Source organism: Grampus griseus, assembly GCF_964374135.1.
Source record: "Grampus griseus genome assembly, chromosome: 8".
NCBI classification, from domain to species: domain Eukaryota; kingdom Metazoa; phylum Chordata; class Mammalia; order Artiodactyla; family Delphinidae; genus Grampus; species Grampus griseus.
This window is the reverse complement of record NC_139002.1, coordinates 107,700,932-107,721,589: the sequence shown is the minus strand read 5'-3', so window position 1 is coordinate 107,721,589 and position 20,658 is coordinate 107,700,932. Positions and strand designations below refer to the sequence as shown.

General features: G+C 65.0%; 1 protein-coding gene across 1 annotated transcript in view; it reads left to right on the top strand.

Annotated features, from left to right (window-relative positions):
• The window catches only part of SHANK2 (SH3 and multiple ankyrin repeat domains 2), a gene marked incomplete at its 3' end in the record, with an annotated part of 537,007 nt that overhangs the window by 109,142 nt on the left and 407,207 nt on the right, over positions 1-20,658 (top strand). Inside the window, exons 6-7 of the mRNA XM_082660603.1 lie at positions 4,844-4,995; positions 6,024-6,191. Coding sequence (XP_082516729.1) covers positions 4,844-4,995; positions 6,024-6,191 — 320 coding nt within the window. The remainder of the gene's footprint in view (positions 1-4,843; positions 4,996-6,023; positions 6,192-20,658) is intronic.

The window sequence follows — 20,658 nt, the reverse complement described above, 5'->3', positions numbered from 1 at the left end:
TTTATAGTTTTAGCTTTTACATTTAGGTCTGTGATTCATTTTGATAAGTTTTGTATATGGCGTGAGGTAGAGCTCTGACTTCATTCCTTTGCATGTGGAAATCCAGTTGACCCAGCACCACTTGTTTAAAAGACTGTTCTTTTTCCCATGGTCGTGTATGACTCATAAATAAAGGGATAAATCCGTATGGAGGACACAGCACCATTTTCCTTGGTTTGCTTGTTTATAGATTGCATACGTGATAAAGTGGGAGAGCTGTGCCCCACGTCCATGTATCTCAGACCTGATGTCTATGAGTGACCTGGCAATCTTGTTAAAAGTCCGTTCTGATTGTGTAGACCTGGAGTGGGACCAGAGATTTTGCGTTTCTAACCCGTTCCTGGTCATGCCCACGTGCTGCTACCCATGGAGCACATTTGAATTAGCAGGTGTTTAGAGCAGAGGCTCTCAAACTCAGCTGCACGTTAAAAACCACTTTGGGAAGCTGTACGCATCCTAATACTTGGGTCACGCATCACACCGATTCAATTAGTGTCTGGGGGGTGGGAGCACGTGGTGTCACCGTGCGGTCAAGCACGTGAAGCTGTCCTCTAGCAAAGTGCACCCCTTGGACCTCCAGGGTCACTCTCAGATGCAGATTCTCAGCCCTCCAGTCCTGTGGAGGCGTTTCTGGGAATGGAGCCAGTGTGCTTTGCATTAACCAGCTCTTTGGGTGATTCCCACACGTGCCAAAGTCTGAGAACTGCTGTTCTAGGTAATGAGGAAGGAATCCCCGAATCCCGCCTTTCCTCTCGCGGGTCCTTGGGAATTTTGAGGTGTGGCTGAGGTCCCTGTGGGGTTCAAGGCTTCTGTCAATGTCACCGGCTGAGCCCAGACTCGAACTTGAAGGTTCCGGCCCCAAGGCCAGGCTTTTCCCACCTGTGTCGTTTTGCATGAGGCAAATGGGTACAGGGAATGGGGTGGGTGAAATCTCTCCATTAGGAATAGTTCAGTAATGGGTCTTATATTCAGTAATGGGTTAATTATTTACAAAGATAAATTGAGTGCACTGTTTGTGCTCCCTCGGACAACCTTGAGATCAAATATTAATCTTGTGTTGCTTTGTTCGACTCATTTTTATCCGTCTGTGTGCACGTATGCATCTCTGTCTGTGTATCCACCTATCTGCCCTTCCTTTACCCATCCCTCCCTCCCTCCCTCTCTCTCCCTCCCTCACATCTATGCACCCACCCATCCACCTACCTATCTACCTGTCTGTGTATCCATCTGTCTTATAATAGCTCGAGGAGATATGCCTGGTTCCCCCTGCCCCGGGACAGCCACCACCCCCAGCACAGGGCAGAGCACTTAGTAGGCCTGTGAATGCATATTTCACTTGGTGTGCATCCTGGGGGCACCAAGACCATCTCTTGCTGAGAAAAGAAAGACAGTCACGAGGGGTTGTGCCTGTCCAGGTGGAGGAGGAGGGGGAGAATAAGCATTGGCTTCACAGTTTATTTTAGAATCACTTTTATGATTATAACATAATAAAGGCATTGCACAGGCTTTTAAAAATACAGGGAAAAAAACGTAATGAAGAAAATAAAGCCCATCTCTAGCTGAATCCCCTGGACAGACTCTGACTGTGGGCTGGGCACTGTTCCAGCATCAGACGTGACATTCGATCCTCACAGAGCCCCACGGAGTGCAGGTCCTGCTTTTACCCTGACCATATAGGTGTGGAAACAGGCCCAGAGAGTTTGGGACACCTGCTGGAGGCCACCCAGCCTTTCGGGAGCAGAGCTGGGCTGTGCTGCCTCTGCGGGAGGTTCTCACCAGGCTCTGGTCCCCGGGTCCTCCTGAGGCCCCCGGATGCGCCCCTGCACCCAGGCTGGTACGCAGTCCCAGCTGCAGGGGTCGGCGGCTGTCCTGTGCCTGCACAGTCTCCTGCCCGGGTCTCCCCCGACACCCAGACAGACCGCAAGCCGTGGAGCTGGTGCCCTGTTGCTGTGCTCGTAGACGCCTCCCTCCTCGTGCCCACCTGAAAACCTTCCCTTCGAAGCACGACCTGGTTTTCCCGGAGCCAAAATGCCAGCAGGCAGTTTCTAGGTTGGAGGCAGTTCTGCCTTCAGAGTCAGCTCCAAAGATGAGAGACCTTGGTCCCCTGATGAGGTTATATTTGCGGAGGTTCCTGTGTAATTTTTTTAAAACTTAGACAATTTCGAAATTCAAAACCAGAAAAATTTTCAAAGCACTGTGGTGCCAGGGAACTGCCGCTCCCAAGTGCATTGGAGGAGGATCCCGTGTGACCCGGTTATACGGACAGTGCAGCAGCTGATTGACAAGTATCTTCTTGGTGGTCCCATCTGCCCATGTGGGGTCTCAATGGATGCCCCCTTCCTGAACCTTCCTGAACGTGAGGTCTAAGCTGGGGGCCCCCCTGACCTTGCCAGCGTGGGTCGTGGCCAGGTGTGAACGTGGCGGGTGTGAACGTCGCAGGTCTGCAGTGTCATTCAAGGAGGGTCTCTGGAACCCTCGAGATGCTGCCATGTGCCACTCGATGTGCCTGGATGGCGTTCACGGGCTGGAGGTCCCAGCTCATACAGGAGACGGCACAGCCACCGACGGGTGTCTAGTTCTCTCCACCTGCTTACATGCCCAGCGCTGTCTGCCCAGCCGGGCCACAGGGGTCTGTGATTTGGAATTTTACCATTTGCCAATGCCTCCCTCTGAGACAGTGTTCTCATTGTAAAATGACCTTGATGCCGTCAGCTATGAAAATAGTGCCGTATAAACAACAAAAAAAAATCTCCTTTGGACCGCCTAGCTTTTCCGCTGGCCACGTGCAGACAGCCAAATAAGAAAGAAAAGCCCGAATCGTTTGGAAGGTTGACCTTGCCCTAGGTGCTATCATCCCGCATGCGCTGACCTCAGACTTGAGGAGCTGCTCTAAGAGACTTGGCTTTGGAGGGTGGTTGCTGGCAGCTCCCGACGGCCCTGTCCTTTACGCCCTTCCCAGATCACCCCTCGCCCACCGCCCTCCTGTGATGTCTTTTCCCTGCAAGGAACCCAGACCCTCAGATGCTGCTGTCTCTCTCTGAGTGTGCTTCTCTCTGCACGTCTGCCCCGTTTCCACATCTCTACCCCCGTTTCCCAGATGGTCTGGATTCCCAAACACCCCTCACCGCGTCACGCTCTCCTTGCCTTGCACGTGATTTCTGTGAGGGCACATTCCCACTGTCACCAGCGTCCCCTAGCTGTCCCAGAAAACACTTATTTTTATTTTTTATTAATTAATTAATTAATTTTATTATTTAGGCTGCGCCGGGTCTTCATTGCAGCACGTGGGCTTCTCCAGTTGTGGCGCGTGGGTTCTAGAGCGTGCGGGCTCAGTAGTTGCGGCATGCAAACTCTTAGTTGCGGTATGTGGGATCTTAGTTTCCCGACCAGGGGTCGAATCCGGGCCCCCTGCTTTGGGAGCGTGGAGTCTTAACCACTGGACTACCAGGGAAGTCCCAAAACTCCTAATTTTCAAAAACCCCCGCGTGAGAAGGTGCCTCTCGTAGGTCCGCAGCAGGGATGTGCCGGTGGCATTCGTGACCATCATACCACTTCCCTTGGGAGAGAATGCATAAGCTGCACTTTACACATGCTCTAGGGCGTGTCTACCCGCTGCAGATGAGTTTCAAGGAGCGGGATAAGCCCACGAGGCTCGCCACAGAAAATCAAGGTACAGAGGGATTCCAACGGTGAATTTTAAGAGCCCTCCAGACAATACCCATTTATGGATAAATAAATGTTGTAACTGAAAATGGATGGGAGTCGTCAATCTAGATTTGTGATGAAGTTGCCTTTTCTGGGGATGGAGGGTGGTGTGATGATGTGTCAGTGACAGGCGGTTAGAAGGGCATTCCACCCCATGGAAGATGCCCCAGTCCTTTTACTCTCAAAATGTGCTTGAGGACAGAACGATTCCTTATTAACTATTAGCGTTTTGGTCCACGGGAACCTGCACGTTGTCGTGTTACTCTTTGCACTTTTCTGTAACGTAAGAGCCTTTCAAATTAACCACATCAGAGTCATGCACTCTGCTTGGCGGTGGTGATGGCGGGCACGTGAGGGTCACTGAGGAGAGACGTCTGATGACAGAGACTGACATCCTCGGCCATGGCCACCTGCAGGCTGGTCCACCTGCACGGGGTGTGGGAGCCCCTTCCTGACCCTCGTCGCCGCAAAGGCGGGCTTCAGCCTTTGGTCCCCTGGGCTTCTGCCCCACTTCATATGTTGGTCCTTCCATGCGTTGGTCCGGTCCCATCATGATGGCTGTTGGGGTCTCTCTGCTCTCCCAGATGGAGACCCCTGCAGGGCACGACCCTATGTCTTACTCACTTGTTTCCCTGCAGCTCAGTCCCTGGCATCTACCAAGATACCCATAGATGCTGTGAAGTTGAAGTGAAGAAAGGCGGGCATCTGCCTTTCCAGTCTTTAGCTGCAGCCCTGACTGACTCCTCCTCCCACAGGGCAGCGTCGGCTGGGGCTGCGGGATTCTGTGTACCGAGGGCAGAGGCAGTCGGGGCAGCTTCTCAGACTCAGAGCCCACAAGGCGATGATGTGGAACCCTGCCTCTGCCCCCGTTTTGATTTGCCCGTGACCCCGAGAGTCACCGCCATCGTCACTAAGGGTTGCCAGAGCCATGCTAAGTGCACGGACGTTTGGGGTCGGCAGGTGGGTGGGAGCCGTGACGCCCTGGCGGGTCAGTCTGTCAAGCTCACTTTGGGACGTTTGAACTTGGTTAACGGGGTCACGTGACTTCGCAGCCTTGCCCCAAGTGCCGGTTCTGACGTGCATGTGTTTGGGTCCCTAGAGACTCCCCTGACCTTAGCCGCGCAGCTGGACGACCCCGTGGAGGTGATCAAAGCTCTCCGAAACGGCGGGGCCCACCTGGACTTCCGCGCCAAAGACGGGATGACGGCCCTGCACAAAGCCGCCCGCGCCAGGAGCCTGCTGGCCCTGAAGGTACAGGCGGGGCCCGTCTCACACGGTGACGCCCCCTCCTCTGATCCCCTGGGTAGGCCCTGCCCCACTCCCCATCCCACGACAGCCACCTGCGGTGACCCCAAATTGTGTCCGACTAGAGCTCAGAAGTGGGGTCTGGCCCTCCTGCCCCCCGCCCCGCCCTTGGTGTGGTTGCTTTTATTATAGAATCTGTGAGCAGAAAGTTATCTTTCCCCTTCTGATTCCGCCAAAGGGCTCGTATTTTCAGCTCAAACCCACCTCCCTCCACGGGAGGGCGCTGCAAAGCCAGCCCTCTGCCACCGAGCCAGCCTCGCTGCTGCCAGAGCCCCCCCAGACATTGGAAGCTGATGCCGAGGGAGGGGGGAGGGCGGACCTCACCCCCGTTTTCCTCCCCGCACTGTTCTTCGAGCATGCTCTACTGGCCCTGGCTCTGTGCCTGCGGGCACAGGGCGCATGCCCCCAGCCCATGCTCTATCAGGGCCCTGGCACGGAAGGGAGGGGACCCACAGCTGTGGGGTGACGACCCCCAAGATGGTGCTTTTCTGTAAAGCAGACTTCTTAACTGCACAGCGGCTGCACACTCGTCAGCTGGCTTCCTCGGAAATCGAGTGACAATGCTTGCTAGTTTTGCCAGCTGCAGGACGTGCACGGAGATGGGTTACACTGGACTTTTAGGTTCACACCTTTTTCCTGCAAATGTCACCTTCCCCTCGTCGCTGTCCGCTGGTCCACAGGGCCCAGCCGGGCTCAAGCAGGTGGTGCCCAGCGGGCCACGTGTGCAGAAGGCCTCCCCGTCTCCCGGATGTGTAAGCACGTGTGCGCGCCTGGCACCAAGTGCTCCTTTAGGGCCAGAAACCTCGCCGTCTAAGCTGGGGCCTCCTTAATTCCGGGAGTCCAGGAGAAGCTTGGGAACCGAGGGCTCCGTCACCCTGGCCCGGGGGAGCGTGACCTTCCTCTTCCTTCTCGATCGATTCACTCCTGTGAAGGGGGGTGTGAGACCAGTGACCACACGTCGGTGTTTTTTTCAGACCCTGTTGGAGCTTGGCGCATCCCCGGATTACAAGGACAGCTACGGCCTCACGCCGCTGTATCATACTGCGGTGGTCGGGGGCGACCCCTGCTGCTGCGAGCTGCTGCTGCACGAGCACGCGGCCGTGAGCTGCAAGGACGAGAACGGCTGGCACGAGATCCACCAGGTGCGTGGGGCTCGCCCCTCACCTGCTCTCCCGACGGGCGGGGCTGGGGTGCTGGGTGCACGCCCCCTCCGTGGGAGCCGTGGGCGCCCCGATAGAGCCCGCAGGTGCTTTCTGCGCACAGGTGCCCCAGCACAGGGCGCACTTCCCAGATCCCACCTGCAGCAGTGGAGTTGGGGGAATGTCGGCTTGTAGTCGTGGCAGAAACAGATCCACCTGGTGGCTCCGATGAAGAGTCTTTAGTGGACCGAGGGCAGGGAGAGGAGACCGTGTCCCCGGAAGCGGGGACAGCGGGCCGAGGAGGAGGGCACCCAGCAGGAGCCGTGTCGCGGAGGGATGCGGGGAAGAAGTACCACGGCTGCTTCATCCTCCCGCCCTCCCACTGGCTGAGCCCCGCCAGAGCAGGCCAATCACGGAGCCTAGTGGTGCAGGCCTGGAGGTCAGGGTCTCCGGGTGGAGAAGGGTGGACAGTGGGTTTGGGAAAGCAGAGGGGGAATATCCGTCCAGGAGGTCAAGGAAGAGGCTCTGACGTTCTCTCGCTCAGCCTTTACGTTGCAGTGAGTTTCACTGCTTCTCAGGCTGCCTGTTTCCCTCCACCGCCGTCACCTTACACACCCGCCCATTTGAGCAGGGTCACGCACCCGCCCACTGTGGTCAGAGGACCCGGCTGCCCCCGCCCCCACCCCCTCCCCCTCCCCCGCCTGGCCTTTCTAATGCTCAGTTCCGGTTCCTCAGCGTCCCCGCGGCCTGGAGAAGCATCCAGTTCCCTCCTGTGGTGTGACGGGGCTGTGCTGGGGGAGGGGGGAACTTCTGCGAAGCTGCTCACAGGACCCCCCGAGCCCACACCCTGGGCGGGACCTCGGAGGAGCAGTGATGCCTGCCTGCCCGCTGGGCCTCTGTTTGCTCAACTGTAAAGTGGGCCTCAGCAGGGCCTCCCACACCTTCAGGCCATAGAGAGGACGGAATGTTAGCAAGACCCAATGTTTTCCAGATAAGTCCAGCCTTCCTGCTTTGGCCTCTGGCTGAAGCCGTTGCTTCTGCCTGGAGTGTCACATCCTGGGCCCCCAGCTCCCCAGCCAGGGCTGCGCACAACCCCAGGGCCCGCGTTGCTCTGTTTGTCGCCCACAGTGGTGCTGGGCAGTGGATGGCGTCGGTACTGTTGGCTTCTTCCGTGCGGGGGATGGGGGATGAGCTGCTCAGGGCACACGGGGGACGGAGGGCGCAGCGTGGACCTCGCCAGTGACCGGTTCCAGGTCTCCAGGGCTTCACTGAAGAAGGTGCTGGGAGGAGTTGCCCCTCCCCCAGCAGGGTTGTCACTTGGCATCCGAGCATCAGGCTGGAGGCCGTGGTCCCGGCAGTGGAGCTCCCAGTGGGCACTGCCAGCCTGGACAGATGGGGAGGGCCTGCCCTCGCACACCCAGGCACTGAAGGTGCCCCCTGGGCATGGAAGAGGCAAAGGAGTAGGGATGTGAGTCTCACGCTGAGGGTCTCAGTGTCGCACAGCTTGCATCCTTCCGGAGATGTGGAAACGGAGCAGAAGGGCTTGGGTGGAGTGAAGACTCTGCGTCCCCGAGGTTTCCTGCTCGGTAGATCTCAAGTTCTGTGATGCTGTCTTCGTTTGGGTTCAGATTAGTCTTATGAAACCACCGCGTTCCCATGGGAGCTGTGGGCCCTGCGGGGATGCCGCTCAGCCTGAGAGGAGGCGCGTGTGCCTCTCGGCGGGTGGAAGGGTCAGTTATGCGGGGAGCGAGGCCGCGAGGGCCTGAGAGGCTGGGGGTGGAGGGCAGAGCTGAAGGGCAGGGGCAGAGGCTCAGGACGCCTCCACCACCGGCCACCTCGACTGGCGGCCTTGCCGATTGGGGGGCGTCTGCACCCCCCAGGAATGGGCCGTGCTCCAGGGATCTGCCTCCTTTAACTCAGCAAAGCAAGTGAGTGCTGGAGACCCCGCTGGGCCTGGGGCCTAGGCCCATAACTGCTCACGTTTCGTGGTGTTCTGGTGCCAGGCGGCCACCATGAGCCACACGGCAGGCCCACGCCCACCCACCGGCACACATGTCACCCGCCAGGCCCGTTCAGCATCCCGGATCCCGAACCCAGCGGTGAACAGAAACACCCAGTCCTGCGGGTCTTACGTCCCCGTGGCGGGGGGTGGGGACAGCGAGACAAATGGATGTGAACAAAGATTACAGACCCACACGTGCTCACACGCACACACACGTCTGTGCCCACATGTGGCGCAGGCCCGGCAGCGCTTCACATCTCCCCGAGATGGTTCACACGGTGACCAGGCTGGGGCAGGACGGGGGTCCCCAAGGTGTGGGCAGTGCTCTGTCCCCCTGCTCGTCTCCGCTCACAGCTGCACTTGGCCGTCAGCTCCGTGGTGACCTTTAAAAGGCCAAGCCCATCGTCACACGCGGACCCAGTGAGGGTGTGAAAGGGGAGAGTTTCAGGCTCCGCCAGCGACTCCCGGGGCTCCTAGCCCTGTTGGCGTGAGCAGCCCTGGGGTCCTAGCCCTGTTGGCGTGAGCAGCCCTGGGGTCCTAGCCCTGTTGGCGTGAGCAGCCCTGGGGGTCCTAGCCCTGTTGGCGTGAGCAGCCCGGGGGTCCTAGCCCTGTTGGCGTGAGCAGCCCTGGGGTCCTAGCCCTGTTGGCGTGAGCAGCCCTGGGGTCCTAGCCCTGTTGGCGTGAGCAGCCCGGGGGCTCCTAGCCCTGTTGGCGTGAGCAGCCCGGGGGGTCCTAGCCCTGTTGGCGTGAGCAGCCCTGGGGGTCCTAGCCCTGTTGGCGTGAGCAGCCCGGGGGGTCCTAGCCCTGTTGGCGTGAGCAGCCCGGGGGTCCTAGCCCTGTTGGCGTGAGCAGCCCTGGGGTCCTAGCCCTGTTGGCGTGAGCAGCCCTGGGGTCCTAGCCCTGTTGGCGTGAGCAGCCCGGGGGCTCCTAGCCCTGTTGGCGTGAGCAGCCCGGGGGGTCCTAGCCCTGTTGGCGTGAGCAGCCCTGGGGGTCCTAGCCCTGTTGGCGTGAGCAGCCCGGGGGGTCCTAGCCCTGTTGGCGTGAGCAGCCCTGGGGGTCCTAGCCCTGTTGGCGTGAGCAGCCCTGGGGTCCTAGCCCTGTTGGCGTGAGCAGCCCTGGGGGTCCTAGCCCTGTTGGCGTGAGCAGCCCTGGGGTCCTAGCCCCGTTGGCATGAGCAGCCCTGGGGTCCTAGCCCCGTTGGCGTGAGCAGCCCGGGGGGTCCTAGCCCTGTTGGCGTGAGCAGCCCTGGGGTCCTAGCCCTGTTGGCGTGAGCAGCCCGGGGGTCCTAGCCCTGTTGGCGTGAGCAGCCCTGGGGGTCCTAGCCCTGTTGGCGTGAGCAGCCCTGGGGTCCTAGCCCTGTTGGCGTGAGCAGCCCGGGGGGTCCTAGCCCTGTTGGCGTGAGCAGCCCTGGGGGTCCTAGCCCTGTTGGCGTGAGCAGCCCTGGGGTCCTAGCCCTGTTGGCGTGAGCAGCCCTGGGGGTCCTAGCCCTGTTGGCGTGAGCAGCCCGGGGGTCCTAGCCCTGTTGGCGTGAGCAGCCCTGGGGTCCTAGGCCTGTTGGCGTGAGCAGCCCTGGGGTCCTAGCCCTGTTGGCGTGAGCAGCCCGGGGGGTCCTAGCCCTGTTGGCGTGAGCAGCCCTGGGGTCCTAGCCCTGTTGGCGTGAGCAGCCCTGGGGTCCTAGCCCTGTTGGCGTGAGCAGCCCTGGGGTCCTAGCCCTGTTGGCGTGAGCAGCCCGGGGGGTCCTAGCCCTGTTGGCGTGAGCAGCCCGGGGGTCCTAGCCCTGTTGGCGTGAGCAGCCCGGGGGTCCTAGCCCTGTTGGCGTGAGCAGCCCGGGGGTCCTAGCCCTGTTGGCGTGAGCAGCCCGGGGGGTCCTAGCCGTGTTGGCGTGAGCAGCCCGGGGGGTCCTAGCCCTGTTGGCGTGAGCAGCCCTGGGGTCCTAGCCCTGTTGGCGTGAGCAGCCCTGGGGTCCTAGCCCTGTTGGCGTGAGCAGCCCGGGGGTCCTAGCCCTGTTGGCGTGAGCAGCCCTGGGGTCCTAGGCCTGTTGGCGTGAGCAGCCCTGGGGTCCTAGCCCTGTTGGCGTGAGCAGCCCGGGGGGTCCTAGCCCTGTTGGCGTGAGCAGCCCTGGGGTCCTAGCCCTGTTGGCGTGAGCAGCCCTGGGGTCCTAGCCCTGTTGGCGTGAGCAGCCCTGGGGTCCTAGCCCTGTTGGCGTGAGCAGCCCGGGGGCTCCTAGCCCTGTTGGCGTGAGCAGCCCGGGGGGTCCTAGCCCTGTTGGCGTGAGCAGCCCGGGGGTCCTAGCCCTGTTGGCGTGAGCAGCCCTGGGGTCCTAGCCCTGTTGGCGTGAGCAGCCCGGGGGGTCCTAGCCCTGTTGGCGTGAGCAGCCCTGGGGGTCCTAGCCCTGTTGGCGTGAGCAGCCCTGGGGTCCTAGCCCTGTTGGCGTGAGCAGCCCTGGGGGTCCTAGCCCTGTTGGCGTGAGCAGCCCGGGGGTCCTAGCCCTGTTGGCGTGAGCAGCCCTGGGGTCCTAGGCCTGTTGGCGTGAGCAGCCCTGGGGTCCTAGCCCTGTTGGCGTGAGCAGCCCGGGGGGTCCTAGCCCTGTTGGCGTGAGCAGCCCTGGGGTCCTAGCCCTGTTGGCGTGAGCAGCCCTGGGGTCCTAGCCCTGTTGGCGTGAGCAGCCCTGGGGTCCTAGCCCTGTTGGCGTGAGCAGCCCGGGGGGTCCTAGCCCTGTTGGCGTGAGCAGCCCGGGGGTCCTAGCCCTGTTGGCGTGAGCAGCCCGGGGGTCCTAGCCCTGTTGGCGTGAGCAGCCCGGGGGTCCTAGCCCTGTTGGCGTGAGCAGCCCGGGGGGTCCTAGCCCTGTTGGCGTGAGCAGCCCGGGGGGTCCTAGCCCTGTTGGCGTGAGCAGCCCTGGGGTCCTAGCCCTGTTGGCGTGAGCAGCCCTGGGGTCCTAGCCCTGTTGGCGTGAGCAGCCCGGGGGTCCTAGCCCTGTTGGCGTGAGCAGCCCTGGGGTCCTAGGCCTGTTGGCGTGAGCAGCCCTGGGGTCCTAGCCCTGTTGGCGTGAGCAGCCCGGGGGGTCCTAGCCCTGTTGGCGTGAGCAGCCCTGGGGTCCTAGCCCTGTTGGCGTGAGCAGCCCTGGGGTCCTAGCCCTGTTGGCGTGAGCAGCCCGGGGGCTCCTAGCCCTGTTGGCGTGAGCAGCCCGGGGGGTCCTAGCCCTGTTGGCGTGAGCAGCCCGGGGGTCCTAGCCCTGTTGGCGTGAGCAGCCCGGGGGCTCCTAGCCCTGTTGGCGTGAGCAGCCCGGGGGGTCCTAGCCCTGTTGGCGTGAGCAGCCCGGGGGTCCTAGCCCTGTTGGCGTGAGCAGCCCTGGGGGTCCTAGCCCTGTTGGCGTGAGCAGCCCTGGGGTCCTAGCCCCGTTGGCATGAGCAGCCCTGGGGTCCTAGCCCCGTTGGCGTGAGCAGCCCGGGGGGTCCTAGCCCTGTTGGCGTGAGCAGCCCTGGGGTCCTAGCCCTGTTGGCGTGAGCAGCCCGGGGGTCCTAGCCCTGTTGGCGTGAGCAGCCCTGGGGGTCCTAGCCCTGTTGGCGTGAGCAGCCCTGGGGTCCTAGCCCTGTTGGCGTGAGCAGCCCGGGGGGTCCTAGCCCTGTTGGCGTGAGCAGCCCTGGGGGTCCTAGCCCTGTTGGCGTGAGCAGCCCTGGGGTCCTAGCCCTGTTGGCGTGAGCAGCCCTGGGGTCCTAGCCCTGTTGGCGTGAGCAGCCCTGGGGTCCTAGCCCTGTTGGCGTGAGCAGCCCGGGGGCTCCTAGCCCTGTTGGCGTGAGCAGCCCGGGGGGTCCTAGCCCTGTTGGCGTGAGCAGCCCTGGGGGTCCTAGCCCTGTTGGCGTGAGCAGCCCGGGGGGTCCTAGCCCTGTTGGCGTGAGCAGCCCGGGGGTCCTAGCCCTGTTGGCGTGAGCAGCCCTGGGGTCCTAGCCCTGTTGGCGTGAGCAGCCCTGGGGTCCTAGCCCTGTTGGCGTGAGCAGCCCGGGGGCTCCTAGCCCTGTTGGCGTGAGCAGCCCGGGGGGTCCTAGCCCTGTTGGCGTGAGCAGCCCTGGGGGTCCTAGCCCTGTTGGCGTGAGCAGCCCGGGGGGTCCTAGCCCTGTTGGCGTGAGCAGCCCTGGGGGTCCTAGCCCTGTTGGCGTGAGCAGCCCTGGGGTCCTAGCCCTGTTGGCGTGAGCAGCCCTGGGGGTCCTAGCCCTGTTGGCGTGAGCAGCCCTGGGGTCCTAGCCCCGTTGGCATGAGCAGCCCTGGGGTCCTAGCCCCGTTGGCGTGAGCAGCCCGGGGGGTCCTAGCCCTGTTGACGTGAGCAGCCCTGGGGTCCTAGCCCTGTTGGCGTGAGCAGCCCGGGGGTCCTAGCCCTGTTGGCGTGAGCAGCCCTGGGGGTCCTAGCCCTGTTGGCGTGAGCAGCCCTGGGGTCCTAGCCCTGTTGGCGTGAGCAGCCCGGGGGGTCCTAGCCCTGTTGGCGTGAGCAGCCCTGGGGGTCCTAGCCCTGTTGGCGTGAGCAGCCCTGGGGTCCTAGCCCTGTTGGCGTGAGCAGCCCTGGGGGTCCTAGCCCTGTTGGCGTGAGCAGCCCGGGGGTCCTAGCCCTGTTGGCGTGAGCAGCCCTGGGGTCCTAGGCCTGTTGGCGTGAGCAGCCCTGGGGTCCTAGCCCTGTTGGCGTGAGCAGCCCGGGGGGTCCTAGCCCTGTTGGCGTGAGCAGCCCTGGGGTCCTAGCCCTGTTGGCGTGAGCAGCCCTGGGGTCCTAGCCCTGTTGGCGTGAGCAGCCCTGGGGTCCTAGCCCTGTTGGCGTGAGCAGCCCGGGGGGTCCTAGCCCTGTTGGCGTGAGCAGCCCGGGGGTCCTAGCCCTGTTGGCGTGAGCAGCCCGGGGGTCCTAGCCCTGTTGGCGTGAGCAGCCCGGGGGTCCTAGCCCTGTTGGCGTGAGCAGCCCGGGGGGTCCTAGCCGTGTTGGCGTGAGCAGCCCGGGGGGTCCTAGCCCTGTTGGCGTGAGCAGCCCTGGGGTCCTAGCCCTGTTGGCGTGAGCAGCCCTGGGGTCCTAGCCCTGTTGGCGTGAGCAGCCCGGGGGTCCTAGCCCTGTTGGCGTGAGCAGCCCTGGGGTCCTAGGCCTGTTGGCGTGAGCAGCCCTGGGGTCCTAGCCCTGTTGGCGTGAGCAGCCCGGGGGGTCCTAGCCCTGTTGGCGTGAGCAGCCCTGGGGTCCTAGCCCTGTTGGCGTGAGCAGCCCTGGGGTCCTAGCCCTGTTGGCGTGAGCAGCCCTGGGGTCCTAGCCCTGTTGGCGTGAGCAGCCCGGGGGCTCCTAGCCCTGTTGGCGTGAGCAGCCCGGGGGGTCCTAGCCCTGTTGGCGTGAGCAGCCCGGGGGTCCTAGCCCTGTTGGCGTGAGCAGCCCTGGGGTCCTAGCCCTGTTGGCGTGAGCAGCCCGGGGGGTCCTAGCCCTGTTGGCGTGAGCAGCCCTGGGGGTCCTAGCCCTGTTGGCGTGAGCAGCCCTGGGGTCCTAGCCCTGTTGGCGTGAGCAGCCCTGGGGGTCCTAGCCCTGTTGGCGTGAGCAGCCCGGGGGTCCTAGCCCTGTTGGCGTGAGCAGCCCTGGGGTCCTAGGCCTGTTGGCGTGAGCAGCCCTGGGGTCCTAGCCCTGTTGGCGTGAGCAGCCCGGGGGGTCCTAGCCCTGTTGGCGTGAGCAGCCCTGGGGTCCTAGCCCTGTTGGCGTGAGCAGCCCTGGGGTCCTAGCCCTGTTGGCGTGAGCAGCCCTGGGGTCCTAGCCCTGTTGGCGTGAGCAGCCCGGGGGGTCCTAGCCCTGTTGGCGTGAGCAGCCCGGGGGTCCTAGCCCTGTTGGCGTGAGCAGCCCGGGGGTCCTAGCCCTGTTGGCGTGAGCAGCCCGGGGGTCCTAGCCCTGTTGGCGTGAGCAGCCCGGGGGGTCCTAGCCCTGTTGGCGTGAGCAGCCCGGGGGGTCCTAGCCCTGTTGGCGTGAGCAGCCCTGGGGTCCTAGCCCTGTTGGCGTGAGCAGCCCTGGGGTCCTAGCCCTGTTGGCGTGAGCAGCCCGGGGGTCCTAGCCCTGTTGGCGTGAGCAGCCCTGGGGTCCTAGGCCTGTTGGCGTGAGCAGCCCTGGGGTCCTAGCCCTGTTGGCGTGAGCAGCCCGGGGGGTCCTAGCCCTGTTGGCGTGAGCAGCCCTGGGGTCCTAGCCCTGTTGGCGTGAGCAGCCCTGGGGTCCTAGCCCTGTTGGCGTGAGCAGCCCTGGGGTCCTAGCCCTGTTGGCGTGAGCAGCCCGGGGGCTCCTAGCCCTGTTGGCGTGAGCAGCCCGGGGGGTCCTAGCCCTGTTGGCGTGAGCAGCCCGGGGGTCCTAGCCCTGTTGGCGTGAGCAGCCCGGGGGCTCCTAGCCCTGTTGGCGTGAGCAGCCCGGGGGGTCCTAGCCCTGTTGGCGTGAGCAGCCCGGGGGTCCTAGCCCTGTTGGCGTGAGCAGCCCTGGGGGTCCTAGCCCTGTTGGCGTGAGCAGCCCTGGGGTCCTAGCCCCGTTGGCATGAGCAGCCCTGGGGTCCTAGCCCCGTTGGCGTGAGCAGCCCGGGGGGTCCTAGCCCTGTTGGCGTGAGCAGCCCTGGGGTCCTAGCCCTGTTGGCGTGAGCAGCCCGGGGGTCCCAGCCCTGTTGGCGTGAGCAGCCCTGGGGGTCCTAGCCCTGTTGGCGTGAGCAGCCCTGGGGTCCTAGCCCTGTTGGCGTGAGCAGCCCGGGGGGTCCTAGCCCTGTTGGCGTGAGCAGCCCTGGGGGTCCTAGCCCTGTTGGCGTGAGCAGCCCTGGGGTCCTAGCCCTGTTGGCGTGAGCAGCCCTGGGGGTCCTAGCCCTGTTGGCGTGAGCAGCCCTGGGGTCCTAGCCCCGTTGGCATGAGCAGCCCTGGGGTCCTAGCCCCGTTGGCGTGAGCAGCCCGGGGGGTCCTAGCCCTGTTGGCGTGAGCAGCCCTGGGGTCCTAGCCCTGTTGGCGTGAGCAGCCCGGGGGTCCTAGCCCTGTTGGCGTGAGCAGCCCTGGGGGTCCTAGCCCTGTTGGCGTGAGCAGCCCTGGGGTCCTAGCCCTGTTGGCGTGAGCAGCCCGGGGGTCCTAGCCCTGTTGGCGTGAGCAGCCCGGGGGGTCCTAGCCCTGTTGGCGTGAGCAGCCCGGGGGTCCTAGCCCTGTTGGCGTGAGCAGCCCTGGGGGTCCTAGCCCTGTTGGCGTGAGCAGCCCGGGGGTCCTAGCCCTGTTGGCGTGAGCAGCCCTGGGGTCCTAGCCCTGTTGGCGTGAGCAGCCCGGGGGCTCCTAGCCCTGTTGGCGTGAGCAGCCCGGGGGTCCTAGCCCTGTTGGCGTGAGCAGCCCTGGGGGTCCTAGCCCTGTTGGCGTGAGCAGCCCTGGGGGTCCTAGCCCTGTTGGCGTGAGCAGCCCTGGGGTCCTAGCCCTGTTGGCGTGAGCAGCCCTGGGGTCCTAGGCCTGTTGGCGTGAGCAGCCCTGGGGTCCTAGCCCTGTTGGCGTGAGCAGCCCTGGGGGTCCTAGCCCTGTTGGCGTGAGCAGCCCTGGGGGTCCTAGCCCTGTTGGCGTGAGCAGCCCTGGGGTCCTAGCCCTGTTGGCGTGAGCAGCCCTGGGGGTCCTAGCCCTGTTGGCGTGAGCAGCCCTGGGGGTCCTAGCCCTGTTGGCGTGAGCAGCCCTGGGGTCCTAGCCCTGTTGGCGTGAGCAGCCCTGGGGTCCTAGCCCTGTTGGCGTGAGCAGCCCGGGGGTCCTAGCCCTGTTGGCGTGAGCAGCCCTGGGGTCCTAGCCCTGTTGGCGTGAGCAGCCCGGGGGCTCCTAGCCCTGTTGGCGTGAGCAGCCCGGGGGTCCTAGCCCTGTTGGCGTGAGCAGCCCTGGGGGTCCTAGCCCTGTTGGCGTGAGCAGCCCTGGGGGTCCTAGCCCTGTTGGCGTGAGCAGCCCTGGGGTCCTAGCCCTGTTGGCGTGAGCAGCCCTGGGGTCCTAGCCCTGTTGGCGTGAGCAGCCCTGGGGTCCTAGCCCTGTTGGCGTGAGCAGCCCTGGGGTCCTAGCCCTGTTGGCGTGAGCAGCCCTGGGGTCCTAGCCCTGTTGGCGTGAGCAGCCCTGGGGTCCTAGCCCTGTTGGCGTGAGCAGCCCTGGGGTCCTAGCCCTGTTGGCGTGAGCAGCCCTGGGGTCCTAGCCCTGTTGGCGTGAGCAGCCCTGGGGTCCTAGCCCTGTTGGCGTGAGCAGCCCTGGGGTCCTAGCCCTGTTGGCGTGAGCAGCCCGGGGGTCCTAGCCCTGTTGGCGTGAGCAGCCCTGGGGGTCCTAGCCCTGTTGGCGTGAGCAGCCCTGGGGGTCCTAGCCCTGTTGGCGTGAGCAGCCCTGGGGTCCTAGCCCTGTTGGCGTGAGCAGCCCTGGGGTCCTAGCCCTGTTGGCGTGAGCAGCCCTGGGGTCCTAGCCCTGTTGGCGTGAGCAGCCCTGGGGTCCTAGCCCTGTTGGCGTGAGCAGCCCTGGGGTCCTAGCCCTGTTGGCGTGAGCAGCCCTGGGGTCCTAGCCCTGTTGGCGTGAGCAGCCCTGGGGTCCTAGCCCTGTTGGCGTGAGCAGCCCTGGGGTCCTAGCCCTGTTGGCGTGAGCAGCCCGGGGGTCCTAGCCCTGTTGGCGTGAGCAGCCCTGGGGTCCTAGCCCTGTTGGCGTGAGCAGCCCTGGGGTCCTAGCCCTGTTGGCGTGAGCAGCCCGGGGGTCCTAGCCCTGTTGGCGTGAGCAGCCCGGGGGTCCTAGCCCTGTTGGCGTGAGCAGCCCGGGGGTCCTAGCCCTGTTGGCGTGAGCAGCCCTGGGGTCCTAGCCCTGTTGGCGTGAGCAGCCCGGGGGTCCTAGCCCTGTTGGCGTGAGCAGCCCTGGGGTCCTAGCCCTGTTGGCGTGAGCAGCCCTGGGGTCCTAGCCCTGTTGGCGTGAGCAGCCCGGGGGTCCTAGCCCTGTTGGCGTGAGCAGCCCGGGGGTCCTAGCCCTGTTGGCGTGAGCAGCCCGGGGGTCCTAGCCCTGTTGGCGTGAGCAGCCCGGGGGGTCCTAGCCCTGTTGGCGTGAGCAGCCCGGGGGGTCCTAGCCCTGTTGGCGTGAGCAGCCCTGGGGTCCTAGCCCTGTTGGCGTGAGCAGCCCTGGGGTCCTAGCCCTGTTGGCGTGAGCAGCCCGGGGGTCCTAGCCCTGTTGGCGTGAGCAGCCCGGGGGTCCTAGCCCTGTTGGCGTGAGCAGCCCGGGGGTCCTAGCCCTGTTGGCGTGAGCAGCCCGGGGGTCCTAGCCCTGTTGGCGTGAGCAGCCCTGGGGTCCTAGCCCTGTTGGCGTGAGCAGCCCGGGGGTCCTAGCCCCGTTGGCGTGAGCAGCCCGGGGGTCCTAGCCCCGTTGGCGTGAGCAGCCCGGGGGTCCTAGCCCCGTTGGCGTGAGCAGCCCGGGGGTCCTAGCCCCGTTGGCGTGAGCAGCCCGGGGGTCCTAGCCCCGTTGGCGTGAGCAGCCCGGGGGTCCTAGCCCCGTTGGCGTGAGCAGCCCGGGGGTCCTAGCCCCGTTGGCGTGAGCAGCCCGGGGGTCCTAGCCCCGTTGGCGTGAGCAGCCCGGGGGTCCTAGCCCCGTTGGCGTGAGCAGCCCGGGGGTCCTAGCCCTGTTGGCGTGAGCAGCCCGGGGGTCCTAGCCCTGTTGGCGTGAGCAGCCCGGGGGTCCTAGCCCTGTTGGCGTGAGCAGCCCTGGGGTCCTAGCCCTGTTGGCGTGAGCAGCCCTGGGGTCCTAGCCCTGTTGGCGTGAGCAGCCCGGGGGTCCTAGCCCTGTTGGCGTGAGCAGCCCTGGGGTCCTAGCCCTGTTGGCGTGAGCAGCCCGGGGGTCCTAGCCCTGTTGGCGTGAGCAGCCCTGGGGGTCCTAGCCCTGTTGGCGTGAGCAGCCCTGGGGTCCTAGCCCTGTTGGCGTGAGCAGCCCGGGGGTCCTAGCCCTGTTGGCGTGAGCAGCCCTGGGGTCCTAGCCCTGTTGGCGTGAGCAGCCCTGGGGTCCTAGCCCTGTTGGCGTGAGCAGCCCGGGGGTCCTAGCCCTGTTGGCGTGAGCAGCCCTGGGGTCCTAGCCCTGTTGGCGTGAGCAGCCCTGGGGTCCTAGCCCTGTTGGCGTGAGCAGCCCGGGGGTCCTAGCCCTGTTGGCGTGAGCAGCCCGGGGGTCCTAGCCCTGTTGGCGTGAGCAGCCCGGGGGTCCTAGCCCTGTTGGCGTGAGCAGCCCGGGGGTCCTAGCCCTGTTGGCGTGAGCAGCCCTGGGGTCCTAGCCCTGTTGGCGTGAGCAGCCCGGGGGTCCTAGCCCTGTTGGCGTGAGCAGCCCTGGGGTCCTAGCCCTGTTGGCGTGAGCAGCCCTGGGGTCCTAGCCCTGTTGGCGTGAGCAGCCCGGGGGTCCTAGCCCTGTTGGCGTGAGCAGCCCGGGGGTCCTAGCCCTGTTGGCGTGAGCAGCCCGGGGGTCCTAGCCCTGTTGGCGTGAGCAGCCCGGGGGGTCCTAGCCCTGTTGGCGTGAGCAGCCCGGGGGGTCCTAGCCCTGTTGGCGTGAGCAGCCCTGGGGTCCTAGCCCTGTTGGCGTGAGCAGCCCTGGGGTCCTAGCCCTGTTGGCGTGAGCAGCCCGGGGGTCCTAGCCCTGTTGGCGTGAGCAGCCCGGGGGTCCTAGCCCTGTTGGCGTGAGCAGCCCGGGGGTCCTAGCCCTGTTGGCGTGAGCAGCCCGGGGGTCCTAGCCCTGTTGGCGTGAGCAGCCCTGGGGTCCTAGCCCTGTTGGCGTGAGCAGCCCGGGGGTCCTAGCCCTGTTGGCGTGAGCAGCCCGGGGGTCCTAGCCCCGTTGGCGTGAGCAGCCCGGGGGTCCTAGCCCTGTTGGCGTGAGCAGCCCGGGGGTCCTAGCCCCGTTGGCGTGAGCAGCCCGGGGGTCCTAGCCCTGTTGGCGTGAGCAGCCCGGGGGTCCTAGCCCTGTTGGCGTGAGCAGCCCGGGGGTCCTAGCCCCGTTGGCGTGAGCAGCCCTGGGGTCCTAGCCCCGTTGGCGTGAGCAGCCCTGGGGTCCTAGCCCCGTTGGCGTGAGCAGCCCTGGGGGTCCTAGCCCTGTTGGCGTGAGCAGCCCGGGGGTCCTAGCCCTGTTGGCGTGAGCAGCCCTGGGGTCCTAGCCCTGTTGGCGTGAGCAGCCCTGGGGTCCTAGCCCTGTTGGCGTGAGCAGCCCGGGGGTCCTAGCCCTGTTGGCGTGAGCAGCCCTGGGGTCCTAGCCCTGTTGGCGTGAGCAGCCCTGGGGTCCTAGCCCTGTTGGCGTGAGCAGCCCTGGGGTCCTAGCCCTGTTGGCGTGAGCAGCCCTGGGGTCCTAGCCCTGTTGGCGTGAGCAGCCCTGGGGGTCCTAGCCCTGTTGGCGTGAGCAGCCCTGGGGGTCCTAGCCCTGTTGGCGTGAGCAGCCCTGGGGTCCTAGCCCTGTTGGCGTGAGCAGCCCTGGGGTCCTAGCCCTGTTGGCGTGAGCAGCCCGGGGGTCCTAGCCCTGTTGGCGTGAGCAGCCCTGGGGTCCTAGCCCTGTTGGCGTGAGCAGCCCTGGGGTCCTAGCCCTGTTGGCGTGAGCAGCCCTGGGGTCCTAGCCCTGTTGGCGTGAGCAGCCCTGGGGGTCCTAGCCCTGTTGGCGTGAGCAGCCCGGGGGTCCTAGCCCTGTTGGCGTGAGCAGCCCTGGGGTCCTAGCCCTGTTGGCGTGAGCAGCCCTGGGGTCCTAGCCCTGTTGGCGTGAGCAGCCCGGGGGGTCCTCAGCCCCTGATAAATGTGGGTTCTTCTACTGTCCAGGCCTGGTGAGGCCGCCCCGTCGGGAGGTACCTGCCAGCGGGAACGGTTTGTTACTGACCCCAAGAAGAGGGGCACAGCCCACCACGCACGGCCACGCGGGGAAGGCGGGGGGTTGTGCGCGCAGAGCCGTTACTGTGGTTTTCGAGGGAGGGAACGGGTGAGGCATGACAAGCAGGCTGAGTGAGCTCAGTGGCCCTGGGGCACGGGGGCCGCCCTGTTGTCTGGGACCTGCCCTGGGTGCTTAGGACAGGGGTGAGGGGCCCTGAGTGCGAGGGCCCCAGAGAGGAGGGCTCAGGTGCGGACTCTGCACGGTGGTTTGTATTTGGAAGCTGTGCTCACGGCGGAGTCCTCTTCCATCTCCGGGAATCAGCTCTTCCTGGCAGGGCAGCCCCTTCAGGGGAGCAGCCAGCAAGACCCCTGGTGCCGGAGCATCAGAAACACAGAACACGAGGCAGCGGAGTGCGTTCAGCCCAAGTCTAGCTGAGTGACCCCTCACGGGGGGCTCCGTGCCCCGACGACCTTGGGGAGACCTTGGAGAGCTCTTCTTTCCTCCCCTCGCCCCCCCTTCCTACCTGTTCTCCCCTCCCCCCTCAACCAGGCTAATGTTTCCCCCCACTCCGTGCTGGGTTGGCCTCCCGCTGAGACTGACTCCCTTATCGAATGCACGTGACAGTCGTGGCCATCTCGCTTGTCTCTTGGGACGGCTGCCCTGAGA